Source organism: Microtus ochrogaster, unplaced genomic scaffold (genome assembly GCF_000317375.1).
Source record: "Microtus ochrogaster isolate Prairie Vole_2 unplaced genomic scaffold, MicOch1.0 UNK12, whole genome shotgun sequence".
NCBI lineage: Eukaryota > Metazoa > Chordata > Mammalia > Rodentia > Cricetidae > Microtus > Microtus ochrogaster.
Genome location: NW_004949110.1, coordinates 6,502,486 through 6,526,960, shown reverse-complemented (window position 1 = coordinate 6,526,960; position 24,475 = coordinate 6,502,486). Strand labels below are relative to the sequence as shown.

Sequence of the window (24,475 nt, the reverse complement as noted above, 5' to 3'; positions counted from 1 at the left end):
TGAATTAAATGCCAGTAGCATACTCCCTATTTTGATGACCAGAAATTGCTAAATGTCCCCAGAGGACAGAATTGCCTTTTGCTAAGAACCTTTGGTCTAATAGCACTCATGTCTCATAAGACAACATAGGCCAGCAAGGATAGCTCTGCAGGTAAAGGCACCGCTCGTGGAGCCTAAGAACCTGAGTGCTCTCTGGATCCACATGGTTGGAAGACAGGAGCCAAGTTCCCACAAGTTGTCATCTAATCTCCCTTTTCATGTTGTGACACACACACACATCCATACAAAATAATGAAAATATAAAATAGTGTTTTCAATGAATTATTGAGTATGTTGGTAATTGGAGGAAAGTAACTAAAAATAAAAATTTACAACTGCCTGTAGTCTATAGCATGCTAACGTAAGACCTACAACGTGTAAAAAGGTATATGATTAGAAACTGAGGATATTTTTTAAGCCTTTAATTTCTTGGTTCTTAACTCCTTAGTCATCCATATAAAATACAGTATTGTAAATCTGGAAAACTTAGAAAGAAAAATTATTTTTAAATACATCTAAAGTAAACTTGAAGAAAGTACTGTGCTTTCATTATCATAATCCTAACTCAGTGACCAAACTAGCAAGGACAGTCTTTAAGCCTGTTCAGATTCTGTAGCATGAGTTAGCAGTCAATGGCCAAGAATATATTGTACTAAAGTACATGTTTGGACTTTTAAAATACTTTCACAGGGAACTCCATAGGTAACTTTCTAGCACCAGATAGATTTTTATTTTCAATTTTTTTTCAAGACGGAGTCCCACTATGTAGCTCTTGCTGTCCTGTAACTTACTGTGTAAACCAGGGCTGGCGTGCGCGTGTGTGTGTCTGTCCCATGTCCATGTGCCTTTCTGTCTGTAGATTGGACCCAGGGCCTTACATATCCTACACAAGAATTCTGCTTAAGATTAAACTCTATCTCCAGTCCCTGTAATTAAGACTGGATACATACAGTACTAAAGATTAGAAATGTCCATGTAACTCAGCTTCTAGTCCACATTGGCATTTATTCTAGTGACTTTGACCACTGCAGTAACTAAATCATGTACACAGTATAGGGAAAGTAACCAGAAGAGCTCTGTATACAGGGTGGTTGTATAATTTGGTGACAGAACCACAGCACTGAAGAATTACAGATGCTTTTGATCCTGAGCCAATTACAGTTTCCTTCCTGTCATCTTCACTGTTTTCTTACACTTCACTTCACACATTATTTTACCCTGTACTCCTTCATGATAATACTAAGGAATGTGATACTCATATATATGTTAAACTCTATTGGGCCCATCCACTAGAAATAGAGATGAGACAGGGCACTTCATTAATGTCCTTGGATACTTGAACTTGCATCACCCACAGAACAAAAGGAATTCTGTTTTTGCTTGTTCACTTACCAAGATTCCCTTCCAGCAAACTAGGAAAAACACTCTCTTGGGAAACCTCCCGAGTGTGTGCTCTGGTAGGCGAGTCACAGTGTTCCTGGGCCAGGTCGCTGTGCCTTCAGTTCTACAGTGGAGACGCTAGATCCTCAGTATGTTATTCTTACAGGAATATATGCTTGTTTTGTTTACATACTAATATCCTCAAGTATTAAGTTAGAAGCATAGAAGGGAAGATAGCAATGAAATCCAGATATCTGAGTTTGTAATATCTGACTGATAAGCAAATGGGTAGTTGATTTAGGAGGAAAATTTGGATTCTTCTCTAAGAACAAGAATTTTTTTTTTTTGAGACAGGGTTTTTTTTTATGTCGCTCTGGCTGTCTTAGAACTCACTATGTAGACCTGGTGGCCTCAAACTCACAGGGAACTACCTGCCTCTGCCTCCTGAGTACAAGGATTAAAGGCATAAGCTACCACTACCAAGCAAAAATTACTTTTTGAACTGTCAGGTTTCCTCTTTCCATGTAGAAGCAAACACTAGTCAAATGAAGCCCTTTAACTGATGCAAGTTACGCATTCATGAAGCTAAATACTTTCACTGGGTGACTTCCTGTGTTAGCAGTGGACATTGCTAATCTCTTTATCGTTCCAATTTTAGTATATGTACTGCCAAAGAGAGCACAAGCAGTGGACATTGCAAATTTTCTTGAGCCACATTCTCATATTCTGCATAGGAAGTTTGTGAATATTCATTTGATTTCAAGTTATCTCATTTGTCAAGATCGTCAGTTATATATAATAGAAATCAGCAAGTTTCCTATAAATAGCCAGAGTGGGCTTTGCTGGTTCCATAAGACCTCTATTGTGTTTTTTGGGGGGTTTTATTTTGTAACTCTGTTTCTTGGTCAAATCTGGCTCAGTTCATAGATTAGTGTTACCTGACCTGTCAGGCAGGTTCATGGCCCTGTATGTAAAAATCTTTGGAACCAGAATCTTCAGAATTGAGTTTTTCAGAATTTCAGACACTAATGGGAGCAAGTTATGGGAACCATCTCCTTTGTTATATCCAGTTATACAAACTATCTCCTTTGGTATATCCAGTTATGTGAGCCATCATCTCCTTTGGTATATCCAGTTATGTGAGCCATCTCCTTTGGTATATCCAGTTATGTGAGCCATCTCACAGTGCAAAGTGCTCTAAGATGAGTGCAGACCATGATAGCCATGTGCCATTTGAGGGTTACTTATGTAATAAAATGAGTTTCCTGCAAATCAAAGACAAAATTTTTTTTCAAAGACAAAATTTTTAAATGTTAAAGATAAATTCTTTATATTCAAGGCCTTATGGATACCAAAAATATGAAAAAGAGCTATCTGTGGTAGTATATGCCTATAATCTTAGCACTAAGGAAGCCAAGGCAGAAGGATTGCAGTGAGTTTAAGTCCAGCCTCAGAAATAGTGAAATATTGTCTCAAAAAGAATTACAGTTAAGGATTATACATTGAGTTATTTTTATAGGAAGATCCATTCAGAATTGTGAGTAAGGTAAGACTAAGTTTAGAATACCTTTCATTTGTAAATTAGAAATTTTCTATAGCAAATGTATTTTATTTTATAGATAACTGTGGAATGAGCCTCTTCAATCCAAGATGCTCTAAAATCTGAAATATTGGAATATCTAAAACTTCTTGAATGGACATGATGTCACAATGGAAAATTCCACAACCTCATGTGATAGGTCACAAAGTGCAGGTTTAGTAAAAACGCTATATAAAATTACCTTTGGGCTATGTATATGAGTCCACTCTCCAAAATACCTTACTGTATGTGTAATTATTTCAGAACCCTAAATCTAAAGCACTTTGGTACTGAGCATTTTGTATAAAAGAGATTCTCAACCTGCATTATATATATTCTTTAATGATGAAGAATTTCCTAATATAGGGGCTGGAGAGATGGCTCAGAAGTTAAGAGCACTGGCTGCTCTTCCAGAGGTCCTGAGTTCAATTCCCAGCAACCACATGATGCATCACAACTATCTATAATGAGATCTGATGCCCTCTTCTGCCCTGCAGGCATACATGCAGGCAGAACACTGTATATATAATAAATAAATCCTTTTAAAAAAAGGAATTTCCTAATATAATCAATGACTTGTAAGATAAGATAGTTTTATATGATATCCCTTACTTACTCACATACTGTAATACTTTCCCATCTCCCCATTTAGTTCTTGGATGAAATTTCATCTACAGAAACTAAGGAGTCCAGCGGTACGAGCGAGCCTGTGCACCTGAAAGAAGGGTAATTAATGAAATGAGAAGGAAAGTTGTGTTTCACAGTAGACAGTAAGTACAAAGACCATGGGTCTGAGAGTTAGGAAACCTGAGTTTTCATTCCGTTCCGGAACGTCCTGAGCATCTTCAATCAGGTAAATTGCCCTCTCTGCCTGTCAGCTCCATGGCATAGGGCAGCACTCATTGACTGCATGGACCCAGCATTCTGCAACTAAGAGATAGCTCTGGTCAGCCTAACTCCTATTTCTTGGAGTTAGTGGGATGGGAATGACTTACCTGACCCATTTTTAGTCTGTATAGTAGAGTTTTAAAACTACATTGATTAGGGCTAGAGAGAAGGCTCAGTCATTAAAAGAACTGGCTGCTCTTGTAGAGGACCTGAGTTCAAGCCACAGCAACCACACAGTAGCTCACAACCATCTGTTACTCCAGTTCCAGGGGGATCTGATGCCCTCTTCTGATTTCCACAGGTACTGCACACATGTGCGTAGACATCATGCATGCTAAACAGCATACCTAAAAGTAAAAACCCTACATTAAAGACTAGTCCCTCAGTGTGGCCTGAGTAAAATACACACGTCATCAGTGGAAGTCACTCTGTACTCTAATAATCACGCTTGACTACCGGTGTCTGCTAGAGTTAGGTCAGTTCTTAGTTTAGATGAACATTTTAATCTCTGAGACTAATGGTTTATTTTATGACCGTTATGTTGGCAGTGAAATGTATAAAAGAGCTCAAGGAAGAACCCGTATTGGAAAAAAGAATTTCAAGAAACGATGGTTCTGCTTGACAAGCAGAGAGCTCACCTACCACAAACAGCCAGGTAGGGTTGCGTTTATGCTTTATTGTGGCTTTACTCTGCTGGTTGTCCGTGCTGAAGTCAATCATTGCACAGGGAATGGTTGAGAGTTTTGATGGTTGAGAGATTGGACAGTTAAAAAAAGGAATCCCACACTAGCTCAGAACTAAGAAATAGACCGGTGTTTATTAAAAGGTAAAACTTACAAAGTCAGGATTCTCTGCTTGAACGATGGATGAAGATCAGACCCAAAGCAAACTGAACAGTAAACGGGGCCCAGGGGGAAGCAGAGAGAAAGGGGCCCCAATAGCGCCGCTGTATCAAGGTAAATAGTTTATGAGGCCACGCCCCAGTAGGCGGGTAGTTCAAGCTATACACCTTCCCGCAGCACTGTTTCTCACAGTGACACACACAAAAAACTAAACTGGAGTGTTTATTTTATCACATTGTGTGATATGTAATAAAACTATAACATAAAAGCCTGGCATAAATCAATTTGAGATGGCTAGAGAGATGAGACAGCTCAGAGGTTAAAAGCACTGGCTATTCTTCCAGAGGACCTGAGTTAAATTCCCAGCATCCACATGGTGACGCCCTCTTCTGGCCTGCAGGCATACATGCAGAGAGAACACTGTATACATAATAAATAAAGCTTTAAAAAAATCAATTTGAGAGCAAAACATCTGGACTTGGTAAGTAAGACAGTAAAAAAATAAAGCAATAAAAGCAGAAAGGTACAGATTTGTTTGTTTTTTGGGTTTTTTGTTTTTTTTGTTTTTTGAGACAGGGTTTCTCTGTGGTTTTGGAGCCTGTCCTGGAACTAGCTCTATAGACCAGGCTGGTCTCGAACTCACAGAGATCCTCCTGCCTCTGCCTCCCGAGTGCTGGGATTAAAGGCGTGCGCCACCATCGCCCAGCCAGAAAGGTACAGATTTAACAGTAGCTAACAACAACCAACATTCAGCCTATCAGAAGGTGTTCAGAAGGTTTTTGAAGTCCTATCAAATCTGATTGGTAAATCCCTACTAAGAGAGCTTCTCCTATAAATGCCACAGTGATGACATAAACACCTGACATAGGATACTTGAAGAGAATGTAGAGTGCATCCCTGGAGACTGCTGGGGAGTGGAATGATGGAGAGATGCTCTAAAGAGATGGGATCTTGACCCAGAACTCTGGGCTTAAGTCTTCTTGCACCAGCCTCCAGATAGCACGGACTGCCGTTATCAGCTAAGAGAAACACATACACACGCATGAGCAGCTTACTCAGAATGAATGAATATGCATATATACATGCATATTGTATATACAAGTATATTAGTAAGAAATTTTTTTAGAATGAGTTACATTTTAGGCACCAGATAGTTTGTTACAGCGTATAAATATATAGCTAAATATGTAGGCTTGCCTTTTCAGTGTTCTTAAAGCCCACTTCAAATGTTTCAACATTTTGGCTTATACTGAATTTTATATTCTCACCTGCTGGGCATGGTGGCCCAGGGCTTTAATCCCAGCACTTGGGAGTAGAGGCAGGTGGATCTTGATAAGTTCAAGGCCAGCCTGGTCTACAAAGTGAGCTCCAGGACTGTTACACAGAGAAACCCTGTCTCAAAAAAACAAATAATAAATAAATCTTCTCACATATGGATAGTGTTGTTTTTTATTATGTTTATATTAATAATAGAATAAAGCCAGGCATGGTGGTGCACACCTTTTATCCTAGCAGAGGCAGACTTCAAATCCAACCTGGTCAAGGTGTAGTGAGTTCTAGTAGAGCCAAGGTTAAATATAGAGAGAGACTATCTCAAAACAAACAAACAAAAAACAATAGTAATAACAGTAGTGTAATTAAATAAAATGTAAGGTAAATTAGACATTTTCTGTGAATAAACAAGTTATTTCTTCCTCAAAGCACTGTCTAGTCCAGGCTAGTATTCCAAAGTCTGCTGGTTATAATGTCCTTTAAGTCAGATGATAGTCACGGTGCCTTTCTTCTGAGAATCCTACATATAAACACATAGACGTGGAGTTTGCATAGGAATTTCATGGACCTCATAGGCCCTAAGTACACCTACAGTTGTCAGGTTTAACCTTTGTTCTATCCGCTGATGATAAAGGGATAGGTTTCATAGAATTAGACAATCGGAACCACAAGAATGAATATATTAGAGCTTTGTTGCTTTTGTGTTGGAGGAAATACACAAATGAGATTGTGAGATTGCTTACCAAAACTTAAGCATACATACTTAAGCAATTTAAGCATACATACTTGTTTTAACTATTTTGATGGATTTTTTCAAAATGTATTACGTGTTTTCCTGCCTTCTAAAAAGTAATTCATTGAATGTAAGTTAACATTTTCTGGTTGACTTGGGGTGCTTATTGGTAATGTTAATTCTATATAGTGTCCTACTTACTGTATTTTCAGAGTCTGCAAGAGTGGGTGCAGCTATTTCCCCAGCTAAACATCTTAGACTATTGTGGTTTTGTGTTCGTGTGTTTTCTGTGTAGTTCTCTCATCTGTCTTAGTCAGGCTGTCACCTTAAACTTCTTATGCCATCAGTTTCTTTAATGTACAGTTTTTATGTTCATGATTCTGTATATACTCTACATAAAGATCTTTCCTTCTTCAGGTCTGTGATCTGATGTCCTGTAAGCCTCAGATCACGTGTCAGCTCTTCATTGAAGTCATTTTAGGTCTCTAGCCTCTTAGCTGCCTATTTAATAGGAACATCTAGCACATTGGTCACTCCGTATCATCTCTCTCTTCTCCTGCTCTTTAAGATCCTTAGTGGTAGCAATCATATCACTAGCATAAAAGCAGTTAGCAGATACTCTTCAAAGAACACCAAGTCTTACAAATACACTGTCGCCTGAATTACTTCAGTAACCACTACTCTGGATTCTGAAGCTTTAACCAAGTTTACTAGTAAAATTTTTAATAAACCCAACTTTGAAATACTTCTGTGAGATTTACTTAGATAATGTATGTTCTTGGGAGCTATTATCTATAGGTCCATACATACAGTTTATACAGCTTCCATCAACATACACACTCAGTATGTTTATGAGGACTAGACTTTTGCCTGCTCATGTTTTCCAACATGAGGCTCTCCAGAGTTTTTGTTTGTTTGTTTTCTTAATAGCCAAAGAACCAAATAAATAATTAATTCAATTATGCAAATATTTTCAGCTAAACCTATTTTACTGGGTACCTACTTTGTGCCAGAGGTACAGGACAGAACAGTAGTGAAGAAGACATACTAAAACCCAGACTTTTACTCAACTTACAGGTTAGTACTGACAGAGTATAAGACAAATGTTTTTGTAATTACAATAATCCAAGGCACAGAAGATTCTGGCTTGGACCAGTTGGTAGTAATAGGGGTAATAAAAACAATCACATTCTGAATCTATTTCAAAGATAATACTCAAGAGAATCTGTTCAGGAATTAAATGTGAGGAATGGGGAAAAGACAAGTAAAGGAACACTTTGAGGATTTGGGCAAAAGCAACTAAAGGGATGAAATTCCTTTTTATAAATAGACACAATGAGAACTGGGAATATAGTTCGGTTGGTAGATTGCTCCAGCTAACACAGCCCTGATTTTATCACCAGCAGGACAGTAACTTGGAGAGGCGATCCACATCTTTAGTCTTTAATTTCAGCACTTGAATTAAAATGTTTAATTGAATTAAATCAGAAGTTCAAGGTAATTACCTGGCTATGTAATAAGTTCAAAACCAGTCTGAGCTGGATGAGAGCTTACCTTTTAAATACACATACACAAAGAGTTCTGGTAATAATGGAGATCTTGGCATAAACTAACACTCTCATAATGTTAGACAACTAACTCCGAAGAATTTGACCCTTGAAAGAAAAGAATCATTCTGGCTAAGATTTCTATTTTTATGACCACCTGCAAAAGCACTGTAGTGCAACATTGCTAAATTCATGCTAAAGCATACAATTGTTTGGCTTCAGGTATCAAAGGATCAAGTTTCAGGGTTTCCAGAAAGATTGGAAATTGAGGAAAAAAGAGAAAGGATCCTTGAGATTGCATATAAACTGCCCTGAAATTCTTAACTGACATCTCTTCAGTTTATTTTCATCATAGCATTCAGCTCTAGTTAGTATTTCTCTGCCACTCTTTTCAGAACTCAGTATAAAGTCTATTAAGGATCTGTTTTCTGTTTATTGCTCTGCTTAAATTATTAGGGCAGTGCCTGGCATATAGTAGACATTCGGTGTATATCTTTTAAAAATATGTATCACATCTATTTGAATTACCTTAAATTTTAAGTTTTGTGCCAGGAGACTCACTGAACATTTTGTATTAATGTCTTTATTCACAGCAACAACAAAATCACAGGTTAACCAAATACTGCTCTTTGTCAAAAAATAAAAGTCACAGCATTAATCCTTTGAACAATATAAAATAGAATGTTTTTAGCTTCCTATATCTCAACCCACACATCCTTAAATAAAAGCTTGAAGAAGAAGTAAAAAAAGCTTTGATGCTGTAAAAACACCTTCACAAAATGACTCGAAGTCAAAAGTGTCTTTGTCAATGTCTTCTACAACTAGATGAGGTACGGGTAGCACCAAGCTATAATGACAGGCTTCACCTTATGCCACGTTAGCAGGAGGCCCTTAACAAACTCAAATCCCCTTGCCTACATTCCAAAACCCTTAGACAGTTTAGGATTTGCTCTGTCAGATAAAATTTTTATGTTTATCTCCAGAATCTCACTTTTAAAGTAAACATTGTAGTATTAGCTAGCCAACTGAACAATATGTGAAGTTATAAACCATTTTATAATTTAAAACATGTTTTAGGGCTGGCAAGATGGGTCAGTAGGTAGAGGTGCTTGCCACCAGCACTGACGTGCTGAGTTCAGTGTCTGGGAACTATATGGTAGGAGGCGAGAACTGACTTCTGCCAGTGTCCTGTGACTTCCACATGTACTGTAGTTTGTGTACGTGCACCTACACACACACACAGACACTAAAATGTAATTTAAAAATTTAAACAAGGCTGTACATAGTAACACGTGCCTTTAATCCGCGCATTTGGGAGGCAGAGGCAGGTGGATCTCTGAGTTGAGACCTGAGATAGAAACCTGAGCCAGCCTGGTCTACATACTTAGTCCAGGACAACCAGGGCTACATAGAGAGACCTTGTCTCAAAAACCAAATAAAACAAAACTTAAGAATTCAGGGTTGGGGAGTTGACTCAGTGGTTGTGTTAGTATTTTTACTGCTGTAGAGAGACACCGTGACCATGACAACTCTTATAAAGGAAAACATTTAGTTGGATGTCTTACAGTTTCAGATGTCTGGTTCATTATCATCATGGAGGGGAGCATGGTGGTGTGCAAGCAGAAATGGTGCTGGAGAAGGAGCAAAAGCCACATCTTGATCCACAAGCAACAGGAAGTAAACTGAGTCACTGGGCATGGCTTGAGCATATATGAGACCTCAGAGCCCACCTCTACAGTGACACATTACCTCCAACAAGGCAATACCTACTCCAGCAAAGCCACATCTCCTAATAGTGCCACTCCCTGAGTTTATAGGGGCCAGCTGCATTTGGACTACCACGGTGGTTAAGAGCACTTGTTTTTATAGAGGACCTGAGTTCAATCCCAGCACCCACGTGGTGACTTGCAACCATATATAACTCTAGTCCCGGGGTATCCAAAGCCTCCTTCTAATCTTTGAGGACACTGGACACTTAAATGGTATACATATATACATGCAGGGAAAACACTCATATACATACGATAATAACATTAAGCATGATTTAGGGGTAGAGGTGCAGGTCAGTGCTAGGGCACTACCTACCTTGGGTTTGGCCCTGCATGTGCGCATACACTAAATGTTTTTGTTTTATGGGATAATCCTTTAATTAAATCTTAAGTGTAATAGTCGTGTTCACTGCTCAGGTCAGTCTTCACCACTGGGCACATTAGTTCTCTCTGTTTCCATATAGTGCTACAAATTTGCAGCAGCATAGAAAATAATTTCCTACATAGGGAACAAATTTATTCACATGATTTTCTTTGAAAATATTTTTATCTATATGGAAAAAGGAGAGGACATTTTATAGAACACAATCAAAATTCCTGTTCCATATTATTAGATACAAAACATTCAGAAGTCTACTATATATTCATAGGCTTCTACCAGCAAGCGGAACTAACCTTACAGAATTAACATCTTACTTTTGTAATTATTAGAGTAATTCTTTTAATTTTGTCATCTTTTATTATTTAGGCAAAGATGCAATATACACTATTCCAGTAAAAAACATTCTTGCTGTGGAAAAACTGGAAGAAAGCTCTTTCAACAAGAAAAATGTAAGTTGTATAAATATTGAAAGCATTTTAAATAGTTGTATATACATTATTTTAATATTTGCCATTCCAATCTCTAAGTAATATCCCAGCTTTGTCTACTATTGCCACTCAGCTGGTGCAGAACCTTCCGGTCGTCAAATGGCATCCTTGTTCCTCACTGTCTCCTTATTCCTTTGTCTTTGCTCAAACTTCCTCCTGCATCTGAAATTACCTTGCTTTGTTCTTATGTAGATAGTGACCCTTCCTTTGGACATGTCTTACTGCTTAGTATCATCAGCTAAGACTGTCTTAGGGTGTCTGTTGATATGAAGAGACACTATAACCACAGCAACTCTTATAAAGAAAAACATTTAATTGGGTTACAATTAATTGCCTTACAATTCAGAGGTTCCGTCCATTATCATCATGGTGGGACATGGCAGTGTACAGGCAGACATGGTGCTGGAGAAGTAGCTGAGAGACCTACACCTTAGGGGCAACAGAAAGTGGTCTGTCTCACTGGAAGTAGCTTGAATATAGGCCCACTCCAAAGCCCACTTACAGTGACACACTTCAACAAGACCATACTACTTAATTCCGTTTCCTTCAGACCACCACAGGCACTGACTTGCTTTAGAGAGTAACAACTCTTTAAGATACATTAGCAGCCATTACTTAGCCAAGCAACCGGGTCTCTTTCTGAGTACTTATTCTGTTCATGTACTATGTGTTGACTTTAAGGCTTTTTTAACTGTTTGTCTTTATTACTAATAAAGATGTTCCAAGTGATACATACAGAGAAGACACTCTACGTCCAAGCAAATAACTGTGTGGAAGCTAATGAGTGGATAGATGTGCTGTGCAGGGTGAGCAGATGCAACCACAACAGGCTCAGCTCTTTTCATCCGTCTGCCTATCTCAATGGGAACTGGCTCTGCTGCCAGGAAACCGGTGAAAATACACCAGGCTGCAAGCCATGTACTGCGTAAGTTCCTTTCTGATGAAAGAAGGTGTGATACGTGATACAGTGGATATGGATAGGAAACCAAGCTAAGTAAAAATAGCTACACATAAAAGCCACATATTTGTTGAAAAGGTATACCTTTATAAAAGGTATCCGTAAGGGCTTGGGTTGTTGCCTAGTGGTAGAGTTTTTACGTGACACACACAAGAACTTTGGTTGGATCCTAATACCACAAAAAATATATAGAACAAGTAAATTCATAGTCACATACTGTAAATTAATGGGAGAATGGAGACTGATAATGAGTGCAAAGTTTCTTTTGTGACTGATGAAAATATTCTGAAATGGTTGCCCATGCCTAGAGGTGGGAGATCTGAAGGGTCAGATTAAAGGTTAATGGTAGAGCATTTGCCAAATACGAGCAGTGTTCCGCTGCATAATCAACACCATTAAAAGAAGAAAAGCCAGCATCTCAAGCCTGACCGAAGCACAGAGAAGAGCTAGAGGTATGGCTCACCAGTTAAGAGCACTTACTGCTCTTGCAGAGGACCCACATTAAGCAACTCTCAACTACCTACCTTTCTAACTCCTAGGATTCCAATGCCCGTGGCTTACTCAGGCACCTGCACACACCCACACATGTGCTAATCAAAAATAATTTAAAAAATCTAAAATTGTATCACAGAAGTCCACTAAACATTCTGTTTTAGATATTACAGAATAGCCATTGTTGCCCTGTAGATCTTATTATTAATACATTGTTTTATGAAGAGCCAAACATTATAAAAATGATTTTATTGGGACTGGGAGTAGTTAAGGATGCTTGCTGCTCTTGTAGAGACCCCAATTCAGTTCCAAAACCTATGTAACTCCTGCTGCAGGGAATCTGATGCCCTTTTCCAGACTCTGCCCACACATGTACACAGACACGCACATACACTTTAGAAAATACTTTAAAAATGATTTTGCTTCAGAATCGTCTTCAGGCTTGAATCCGTAACAACCAAACCCTGTGATCCTGTTTAATTATCTCAGAAACTAATTTCTGAGGTCCTTTTCTAAGATTCTAAATCTAGTTTTAGTCTTAGTTTTTCAAAAATCTTTTTCATGTTAACAAAGAAAAATTTTCCAATATCTTTTCCTTTTTATCATAGAGGTATCCCTGCAGACATCCAGATAGATATTGATGAAGACAGAGAAGCAGAAAGAATTTATTCCCTTTTCACCCTCAGTTTACTTAAGCTGCAGAAGATGGAAGGTAAACTCTTGCTCTACTTTGATAAAAACATGATCTTTCATTACTAATCTCTGAGTTATTTCTTTGATTTTTTTTTTAAAGTTGAAGATATTTATAGATTTCCTAAGCTACTGGTAATGAAGTTCACAAACTGTCAAAGGGGGCATTTATCTTAGTATTCATAAAGTAAAATTACTATTCTTTTTTGTCTTTGTTTTTGTTTTTTGTTTTTCAGTACCAGGTTTCTCTGTAGCTTTGGAGCCTGTCCTGGATCTAGCTCTTGTAGACCAGGCTGGCCTTGAACTCACAGAGATCTGCCTGCCTCCCCAAGTGCTAGGATTAAAGGCATGCACCACCATGCCCAGCAAAATTACTATTCTTAAGTAAGCATGATAGTTCTATTTTGTAACATTGTTACAGTATAGTCAAAGAAAATCTCTCCCTTAAAAATCAAAAAATATTTTTAATTATACTACAGATTACATTGGTGGAATTTAGTTTTCTGATCCTGTTTCTCTGCTCCTCACAGAGGCTTGTGGGACTATTGCAGTCTATCAAGGGCCACAGAAAGAGCCTGATTATTCCAACTTCACAATTGAGGATTCTGTTACAACCTTTAAGACAATTCAACAAATAAAAAGCATCATAGAGAAGCTAGATGAGCCTCATGAGAAATACAGAAAGAAAAGATCAAGTAGTGCAAAATACGGAAGCAAGTAAGTATCCTCAGGCCTCTGCTCACCGAGTCTGAGCCCAGCCTTTCTCCTGTGCGTGCTTCCCTGCCACTCACTCCCTTTGTTCAGCTCAGCTGTCGTTGTATGATGTTGGTGCTGTACTTCATCGCTGCTTTCAATGTCGTCGTCAGTTGTAATTCTCTGTTTGAATTATTAGTAGTTTTTTCTTTTTTGTTTTTGTTGTCTCTTTCTCACAACCCCTTACATTTATAATGAGTACCAAACAAGCAAGCTCTAACAGTGCATGAAAGCATTTGAGAGTTGATTCCAAGTGCTTCATCTCAGACCTAGAAGATGAGGTGGGTAAGGACAGCAACAGCTGACATGTACTGGGGGCTTGTTCCTCTCAGGACATCACAGCACTGGACACCCTGTCAATTAGATTACTCCCAGAAGCCAGTAACAAACTCCTGAGGGAAGTGTGTAGTCTCACCAGTGAATACCAAGCTTATACAGACAGTTAATGCCAGAACTGGGCCCTGTCATTGGGAACTGTATAGCACTAAGGTACTCTAAATCTTGAAGATTTTTTCTTCCAGTATCAGATGAGCCACAGTAGTTCAGAGCCCCACTTTCTTTTATGAGATAATGTCCACAAGCAGAAAAAGAAAAAAACTATTTCTTCCCTACTGACAGAAAAGAAGCTTGTCTAGAGTAACCTCCAGCCCTCCCTGATACAAAGAACTCCAGTGCTACAGGGTCCTGCTAGGAACGCGGTGGGTAGGAGCAGCACACAACAGTATTTTCCAGAGTGTGTGTTCCTCCGTCCTTGCGCTCATGCCAGTCTGTCATGGTTTCCTTCCCACTTTATACATAGAAAACTTAAGTGCAAGAAAAATGAATATCTTGCCCAAGACCCCACACCGTTAGTGGGAGACTTTGAACCCCTGTTGCATTCTTTTAAATAGTCTTTGAAAATTCTATCAGGTAGTGTTTTTGTATTTCTGAATAAGAAGAATCAGTTTTATTTGTATAAGTACATTCTTCCTTCAGAAAGCTTTGTACATTATTTACAAAGGTTGTATTGTGAACATCCTAATTCTGTATTTTATTCATTAGTATCGTTGAATCTCTTCCAACAAGAGTTTTCTAATTTTCTTTCTAATTTGAAGTTCCTAGCCAAGGTCTGACCATCCTTAAATAGTACCTCCCTACCAGGCATGGTGACGCACACCTTTAATCCCATCCCAGCACTCAGGAGGCAGAGTTCAAGGCCAATCTGGTCTACAAAACAAGTTCCAGAATATCCAGGCTGTTGCACAGAGAAGCCCTGTCTTGGGGGAGGAGGGTACCTCATCATGTGTGCATGCCATACCTTGCCCAGTTCAACTGCTGGTGGTACTCTTGCTTACTGTCCAACCTTCTGACCCTTGCAGTGTTACTTCACACATCTGTTGTTTTTTTTTTTTCTTTAATTGGCGAGAGAAGGGACTTGAGAAAATAGCTTGGTGTTAGTGTGGTTGACTAACATTCAGCACTGGGGGGCGGTAAGGGGGCTGCAATGAACAATCAAACCCTCTTATACCAAATATTTTGTTTATTTTCCTTTCCTATACCATCATGTGAGCTCTGTGAGTCATGTGTCTGTCTTGTTCAGTACTGTACCTTTAGCTTCTAGAGTAGTACCTAAATGTAGTAAGTGATCTGTAATACTTGTTGAATTAATAAAGCAAGACTCAGTAGATGAAAGATCAAGGAAAATTAGAAGTGCTTGATGGGTTCTGTATATGTCACATTTTAATTTGTATATTTTTAAAGAGCATTTTTCTTTTCCTGTTTCGTAGGGAAAATCCAATTGTTGGGAAAATATCATAGTTTGATCAACTGATGGAGAACTGGAAAATATTCCTTTTCATGAAGTTTTTAATTCACCCAGTTTTGTTCATACTATGTAAGAGCAGACATTGGCTTTGATGACACCTGCTTTCACAATGTATTTAATATTTAATGGTTGAAATGAACTGTTTGAGAATTCTGATATCCATGATTTTATTACTAGAGAATTAGAAACCCAAGATTTCCTTCAAATCCATATCATTGCAGCTTCTTTTGATGGAAAGAATCTTTCTAAGGAAGGTTCCTAAGAAGCTTGTGATAAAGGGAGCACTTCATAGTAAGAAGCCATCTCTACTTGTAGCTCTCTATTGTGGGAACTCATTTTCACTACCGTTAGTGCCTGCTCTGTACTGCCAACATTGTCTTTTACTAGAAAATCCCAGTTCATTGTCAGTTCTGAACTTTCATTGAGTTCATCTGGGCCCTCCGTCTCTAAAAAGGAAAAAGAAGAAAAAAACAAAAACGTTTTTCCTTTGTTGTACTAGCCATTGCAGGTTATGGAGACAGAGACGAAGACCTCAGAACACCCTTGAGTGTTGGTGGATGGTTCTGTCTGTCACAGGTTTAAGAGTGCTCAGGTAGATGTCAGGGAATATGTGCTCCTGTGTGCACCATGTTTACATTTGAAATGAGTGATGGCAGAGGAAATAAAATGAGACCACTAAAATGTTTTTCATTGTTTTAAATATCAGGTACTCATTTTCTTAATTTGAGAATTCAGTTTAACATTACTCCTGAAGGCTTCTCTTCCCAACCAGAAGAGAATAGTGAAGGTGGTGAGAAATCACTTGACCTTGCCTGCTGTTCACGTCGTAATAAGGGCGTGTAAAGATGCCCTACATATAGTGTTAGGTCCTGCTCTAACTCGAGAACTGTCACTTGGCGCACTTTAATAATCTGGCACATTCCAGATTGTAGTTTAGATACTCCATGGTATCTATCTTTTATGATCAGTTAAATGATCAGTGTTTAAGCCTAGAACAATGCTTTTCTGAAAATGTTTATATTTTATTGCTGTTTCCTTATTGCCTGCTAACCAAATGGAATTAGGTTCAGCAGCTGTTGAAATCCTGTTTTTCCTTACTCTACTTGGGTCCTGAAAATAGTAACAATAAATAAGCAGTTGAAGCAAGTGCCACCCTGGAGAGGAGTGATGTGCTTGGCTTCATCAGTATTAAAACCATGGTACTTACTTGTCTTTTTTAATTCAGAACATTTTCTAAGTGTGGTACTTTGAACCTTGGGGTATTGACATATGTTCCTGTTGAAATGTGACTTGTTGGTGTAAGTCTAACTAGCTGTGATTTTCTATTTTGTTGAGCTTAAGCTGTAATTCGGAATATATTTGCCAATTATGTTGTTGCTAGGTAATTGTTTTTACATTGTTATTAGGTAATTATTTTTAAAGATTTTTAACACAGAGTTGTCCCATAAAAAATCATAATTGAAAAATGTATTTTTCTAAATGACTTTTGTTGTTGGTTGTTTTTACTCTTTGCTCTTTTGAGGGGCCTGCCATCCAGCTCCCAACTTTTTGCCTCTAGGCTTTTTCCTTCTTATTTTTGTAATCTTACTTTCACTCTTACTCCGTGGCTGACTGAGTGGCTAGCCCTTCTTTTCTCTCTCCTGATCTCTCTTGCTTCCCAAATTCCTATTTTCTCCTTCTGTTTATTCTCTCTGCCTACGAGCCCCACCTATCCTTTGTCCTGCCTTGCTATTGGCCATTTAGCTCTTTGTTAGGCCAATCAGGTGTTTTAGAGAGGCAAAGTAACACAGCTTCACAGAGTTAAACAAATGAAACATAAAAGAATGTGACATATCTTTGCATTATTAAATGTTTCACAGAGTAGACAAAGGTAACACATCTTAAAGTAATATTCTATAACGGACTTTTAAGAGTTAGCACAGGCAGGCCTGAACTGTGCTTGAGTCCTTTAAATCCGACAGATGAGGAGATCCATTAACTGTACTGTGTTGTAGATGTCTTTTAAAAGGCCTTTTTAATACACTTCTCATGAACTTCGTATTAAAATTCCTACTTCTCCGAAATGTCTACCTAAAAAGGACATGAGGTCCAGATAAGAGAGATCAAGGCTCTTTCATGGTTTTCAGTCTTCTGTTGGTTATTTTGTTTGAGTTTTTTTTCTCCTCCCAAGAGGAACTATTTCCTAACAATTTCTTGTTGTTTTGAGACAAGGTCTCACTACATATCCCTGGCTGGCCTAGAACTCAGAGATCCACCTGTCTCTGCCTCCACTTCCTAAGTCCTGGAATTAAAGGCATGTTCACCACATCCAACACCCCCAACATTTCTAATACCAAACTCCAATCATAAATATGTTTAAAGATCATAGGATTAAAAGGGCCAAAGCTGTGTACATGTATAACTCTTGAGAGCTCAGTCTCCTAGTTCTATTATTGACATACATGACCCTTTAAACAGCCAAATTGACTAGAATTAATTAGATACCTTGGCACAATGTAAAAAAAGAAATAAAAAACTAATTTTCCTTAGATTAAGTCTTTTCCAGTCAGAAGTGATGTCACGGGACCTTTCGGACAATCAAGGCTCTTCTAAGAACCTTCTCCTTTGCTGTGCTCTTGAGTACTTTCGAGTCTTAACTCCATGATCTCCTTTCTCTGCCTCTTACAAAGAGCATTTGGGAAAAAAAATATATGGCAGCTCACCTCTCCCTAAAACCTGGAAACCCCAGAAAGGACATAAGAAGATGACAGGGGACTCTTACCCTCTTACCATAGATGCTCGCTATCTGTGAGCTTCATGGAGCTGTGTCCATCCACTCAGAGTGTGGTAATATATTGTATGTTTTGTTTTGCTTTGTTTTAAATCACCATCTGATAAGACAGTGGACAGTAGCAAAGGTTTTAATCAAATCAAACTATTTTGTTTACCAAAGAAACATGTTTTTAATTTCACGGGTAATAGTGAAGAGTCAAAACTGGGCTCTTATTTTACCAACAGGAAACATCACATGACTGATGACTGTGGCTTTTATTTGTGTTTCCAAGGCCTGGTTTCAGTCTTCTACTGGAAAAGCTCATTTAAGCCATGTTTTAAAAAAACAGATTTAAGTGAACGCACCTTCTAATTTGCTTCAAGTGCTGTTGACTAGCTTGTAAAGACAGACTTGGCAGTGCTCACTAGTGTTCTTGCATACATGACAGATACAAAACTCATTCTAGAGTTGACTCACTGATCCTGGTTGATGCTATCCGCTTCCATTTCTAACCTGGAGATTAATAAGTTGGTAGTAAATATTGGTTTTTACAGTGTCTAGTTTGAAAATGTAAGTTATCAAAACGTAAATAGTGAATTTGAGTAACCATGTTGTATTATTGAGAATGTATTTTTATTTAAATTTTATTTTCTTATAAAGAGTATTATAAAATTTAAACCTTTTGTAACTGTTGTTTGGAAATAACTCAAATAAAGTACAAGAAGCCTGTCTGTTCTTTGTGAGGTCTTACTTACACTTAAATTTTGTGCTCCCCTTGCCTGTTTGTGGGTGATGTGCTACAGAAAGACTCCAGCAGCAGCAGCTGGGAAGCTCCTGTGCTTTGCCTACACTTGACCAGGCCTCATTCTTAATTGTTAGTATCTGTTCAGCAGACTTCTCTCTGTGACCTGCAGTGTTCATCAGTGTAGCTCCCTCACTCCTGAAGGGAGGCGTGGGGAGAATACTCCATTCGTGTCTGGGCAAGCAGCTCACAACTGAGCCTGCTGGAGTTTCTAAAGAAGGCCTGTTTGTAAAATTCCTGTAGGAGAAATAAAAATATAAAATAAAAAAAGAAGGCCTGTTTGCTCTTAAAAAGAGAAAACAGCAGTAAGGTCTTTGGCGATTCAGATCCTACACTGACCCCTGTGAGTACCCATAGCTTCCTTCCCATCTGTATATCCCCGGCACCTCATCCATCTGATGTTAGCATTTGGCCATGTTGTGCTGCACTGACAAGTTACCTCAAGAATACATATCAGAGGGGCTGGAGAGATGGCTCAGAGGTTAAGAGCATTGCCTGCTCTTCCAAAGGTCTTGAGTTCAGTTCTCAGCAACCACATGGTGGCTCACAACCATCTGTAATGAGGTCTGGTGCCCTCTTCTGGCCTGCAGGCAGACACACAGACAGAATATTGTATACATAATAAATAAATAAATATTTAAAAAAAAGAATACATATCAGAAGCACCTAAGACTAGGCTAGAGATGACTTACCCAGGAGAAGCACATCTTAAGATCTTTTCCTGTGCACCCCATAGCACCCCTAAATACAACCCCTGTGACTCTGTAGGAGTTTAAGGTTAGCGAAGAATTGGGGGAAGGGTCTGAGTCACCCATGTTAGCCGTGTGTGGACAAAAATTTGTAATAAATACCAGGTTTTTTGTTGTTAAATTTTGGTTTTTCTCAAGACAGTTTCTCTGTGTAACAGCTCTGGCTGTCCTAGAACTATCTCTGTAGACTAGGCTGGCCTCAAACTAGATCTGCCTGCCTCTCCCTCCCTAGTATTGGGATTAAAGGTGTGTGCCACCACTGCCTGGCCCCAGTATTCTTTCTAATAGTTTATTCTCAGGGCAGGGATTGGTTGGTTGGTTTTAGTTTTCTTAATTCTTAATGTAGCCATGGTTGACCTTGAACTCCGGATTCTCCTGCTCTCCCAGTGCTGGTTTTAAAAGCATACTCTACCAGAACACTTCTTCATTGGTGCTGGGAATGCAAGCTGGTACAGCCCCTTTGGATGTCAGTGTGGCGATTTCTCAGAAAATTAGGAAACAACTCTCCTCAAGACCCAGTAATAACCACTTTTGGGTATATATCCAAAGGATGCTCAATTGTGTCACAAGGACATGTGCTCAACTATGTTCATAGCAGCTTTGTTTGTCATAGCCAGAACCTGGAAACAACCTAAATGCCCCTCAACCAAAGAATAGATAAGGAAAGTGTGGTACATTTACACAATGGAGTACTACACAGCAGAAAAAAAAGACAGCTTGAATTTTGCAGGACTATGGGTGGAGCTAGAAAGCATAATTTTGAGTGAGGTAACCCAGACACAGAAAGACAACTATCACAGGTACTCTCCTTCATAGGTGGTTTTTAAACATAAAGAAAACCAGCCTACAAACCACAATCCCAGATATCTTAGACAACAATGTGGACACTAAGGCTTACATTAATCTACATGGGAAGTAAAAAAAGACAAGACCTGAGTAAACTGGGAGCATGGGGACCTTGGGGGAGGGTTGAAAGGGGGAGGGGAGCAGAGAAAAATGTAGAGCTCAATAAATATCAATTAAAAAAATATACACCACCATGATTAACCCTTCTTCCTGATTAGACACACTGTTCTTTAAAGGAGAGAAGCCATACTTTGAATTTCTCTTTCCAGCGTACATGACTCCAGAATGTAAAAGGCCTAATGCCAAGCAGAGCTGCTTTCTACTCCACAAAAGTGTCAAGTGCCACACTTCTCTGTGAGCTCTTCACACGGTGACTGTTCTGGATGATTGGATATTCTTAAATAAGCTGACTAGTATCCTTTGATCTTAATTTTTCATATGCATCTTCACTTGAAGTCTGGTCTTTTTTTAAATATTTATTTATTTATTATGTATACAATATTCTGTCTGTGTGTATGCCTGCACACAGACCTCATTACAGATGGTTGTGAGCCACCACGTGGTTGCCAGGAATTGAACTCAGGACCTTTCGAAGAACAGGCAATGCTCTTAACCACTGAGCCATCTCTCCAGCCCCCTGAAGTCTGGTCTTTGGTGGCTTTTAGGTCCAGGGTTTCGGCACCAAACTAGTGAGGGTGCAGTCCAGCCACTGAGCCTGACCACTGTCGGTAGAAAGAAAAGTTTATTGAGAATCAACTGCCAAGGCCATGTGGAAGATGGGGGGAGAGCAGAAAGAAGAGCAAAAAGGAAAGATTTTTTATATGACAGTTAACAGGGTGGGTGTCTGAACTGGTACAGACTGTTCATATTAACAGGAAGCCAGATGCCCTTGGAGGTAGTTGACCTTTGGGGTCAAGATTAAAGAGATTCCTGATGAACAGAAACCCACTTTTAGGTCTCTGTTTACCCAATTACAATCCTTGTTTACCCAGTCAAAGTCCTGTTTAGGATATCGTCACCTGTACTGCCATGTGGTTGGGGACAACTTTGGGCCTAACGTTGACTTAAAAAGCTCATGCATTAGTATGTCATTGCATCATGGGACTTAATTGGGTTCAGTGGCACTGGATTGTGAGGCCTGTATATACTGACATCTGAGAAGGTGGAACTTATTTAAACCTCTATTAAGTGTGTTTTGTTGGGGCCTGGAGAGAGCTCAACAGTTAAGAGCATTGGCTACTCTTCAGAGGTCTGAGTTCAAGTCCCAGCAGCTACATGGTGGCTCACAGCCATCTCTAGTGGGATCTGATGCCCTCTTCTGGCATAAAGGTGTATATGAAGATAGAGCACACATATAAATGAAATAAATGTTTTTTTTAAGTATGTTTTGTGCCTTCTATTTAGGAATGTAATCCCAACACTTAGGTTCAGGGTCGTCTTCAATTACTTAGTTCAAGGCCAACTAGAGCTACATTTAATCGTGTGTATGTGTGTGCACATATAAACATACACATATATTTAAAAGGTCAGATACCATGACCGAATTGGTCTCATTCGAGAAATTAAAGATGGTTCAACATATACAAATTAGCCAGTGTAATATAACACAGATGGAATAGTCGGTGCAGAAGAACCTTTAACAGAATTACACATGTTGATGATAAAGGTTTCAAACCGAGTGAAGAAGGAATGTAGCAGGCAGTATACGACAGACCCATAGCTACCCGCGTGTACTGATAGAAGCATGTCCGTTCTCATTACTCTTGCTTCAAAACGATGCTTGACCAGAGCAATAAGAAAGGGAATATAAGAAAAAGGTAATTTTAATATTCATGGATCAGAGTCGCTATTGTAGAAATGGACATCTTACTGATGTCTTATCGCATAGTACCACCCCTATTAAAATTCCAGTGAGACTCTTCCTAGGAATGGGGGTCGGGGTCCCAAATGTAAACAAAGTTCCCAAATAGCCAGAGCAGTGTGAAGCAAAGAGAAGCAATGCTGCAGAGATGATGCTCCGTTTCACGTTCCGCAATTGCGCCATAGCAACCAAACCGTCGTGGAGCCTGGCACAAAACAAATGTAGACCAATGGGATAAAGGCTCAAAAATAAACTCATGAAATTATAACACTATGACTGTTGACAAAGATGCCAAAAACCTTAAAAGACAAGTCTGGTTCCGGGGAAACTGAAAAGCCCACAGCAGAAGCCCGAATGTAAGGCTGCACAGAACCACAAGGCACTTGGTGATGTTGTCCTCAGTAGGAGATGCTATCAGCTCCACTGTCCACCCCCCAAATGGGAGACCTAAAGAGGCACGGAGGAGGAATGAGGAAACAGGAGTGGAATTCAGCTGTGGGCTAGCTCTTGCAAGGGGTCTAACCTAAAGCCCAGCTCAAAGCCGCCCCCTAACGTTAGACAACCCAGGGATGTTCTGAGGTGTGGGTGGGCACAGGAGGAAATATGGAGGACAGTCACACCAGGCATCAGTAACCTGGGACATGAGCCACAGCCTGACTTTGGTGGTGACAGATGCTTTGGGTGGCAGCTCTGGGCCTACGTTGCCGAGGTGAGCCCTGTGCGTGCCCTGAGAGTGGCACAGTGCTTCCAGAACTATGCCATAATGGGGCTGATCCCCCCTGGCCTTGGGCAGCTGGGAAGCTGTCCTCATAGGCCTTTCCCTACACTCTGCTCAGCTCCGTTCTTAATCGTGCGTGCTGGACATGTGTGCTTGTCCCCCAGGCCCCTCGGCCAGAATGTACTTGTAACCAATGCTTCGTTCACTAACAGAGCCTTCCCCGAGCTCTGAGGACCCAGCAGCCTGTGGACACCATCCCAGGCCACCACCTTTCTCTAGCTCAGTCTTATGCACCATGCTTAAACACCCCCAAAGCTTAACCAGTACAGCCAGCCACAGAATCTACATAAACCGCTCCCGAATCTGGGACTCTCCTAAGAAGTATCAGACCAGACAGATGATACCCTGAGTGTGGCCCTGTGACCAACACCTAGGAACTAGCCAATGGGGCCTGCTTGTTTGTTTATTATTTATCTATTGAGACAGGGTCTCACGAAATAGGCTTGGCTAACCTGGAACTTGGCTAACCTGGAACTCATCATGTGGACTAGGCTAATCTCAAATTCACAGATAGCATCCTGCTTCTGCCCCTGCCTCCACACCTGGCCTAGAGTAACCTTATTAAACTGCAAACAAGTCCCTTCCCCAACCTTCGCAAGCCAGTTCCCCAGCTGTGACTTAGAATTTTGGAGCTTTGGAAAGATAACTTAGGCTAGTTGTTCTCAAAGTGGGGCCGCAGCAGTACCTGGGCACTGAACTAGAGGAGGAGCCATTCTAGTCAACCCAGGCACCCTGGGCCAACAGAGGGCCAAGCAAGAACCTCTGTAATGTTCTATTCAGGGGTTCGGAGGCTCAAGTTGAAGAGCACCCGCATGTGGCCTGCTTAACTGGTCTGGAAAGGTGGCCGTGGGTAGCAGATCACGGGCAAGCAGCTTCTACTTGCTTACCCAGTGAGGAGGGAACCCGGCCTTGTCCACGTCGTCCCACTGGGGGAAGGCAATTCCTGGAAGCACAGGTTCTTCTGACTCTGGAGGTATCAACACAGGGAGAGAAGGCTGAAGCTGCGTCCATGTGGCGAGGACCCATCCAAGATAAGAAATTAAAGTTCCCCAAATATTATTGTTGAGCGTA

The 24,475-nt window shown here is 39.8% G+C and overlaps 1 protein-coding gene across 1 annotated transcript in view; it reads left to right on the top strand.

The window, feature by feature from the left end:
* Positions 1-17,154, top strand: part of Rasa2 (RAS p21 protein activator 2) — a 101,402-nt gene extending 84,248 nt beyond the window's left edge. The window contains exons 18-24 of the mRNA XM_005366673.3: positions 3,651-3,724; positions 4,435-4,541; positions 10,798-10,880; positions 11,636-11,844; positions 12,978-13,081; positions 13,590-13,776; positions 15,579-17,154. Coding sequence (XP_005366730.1) covers positions 3,651-3,724; positions 4,435-4,541; positions 10,798-10,880; positions 11,636-11,844; positions 12,978-13,081; positions 13,590-13,776; positions 15,579-15,609 — 795 coding nt within the window. The 3' untranslated portion in view covers positions 15,610-17,154. The remainder of the gene's footprint in view (positions 1-3,650; positions 3,725-4,434; positions 4,542-10,797; positions 10,881-11,635; positions 11,845-12,977; positions 13,082-13,589; positions 13,777-15,578) is intronic.
* The last annotated feature ends 7,321 nt before the right edge of the window (positions 17,155-24,475 follow it).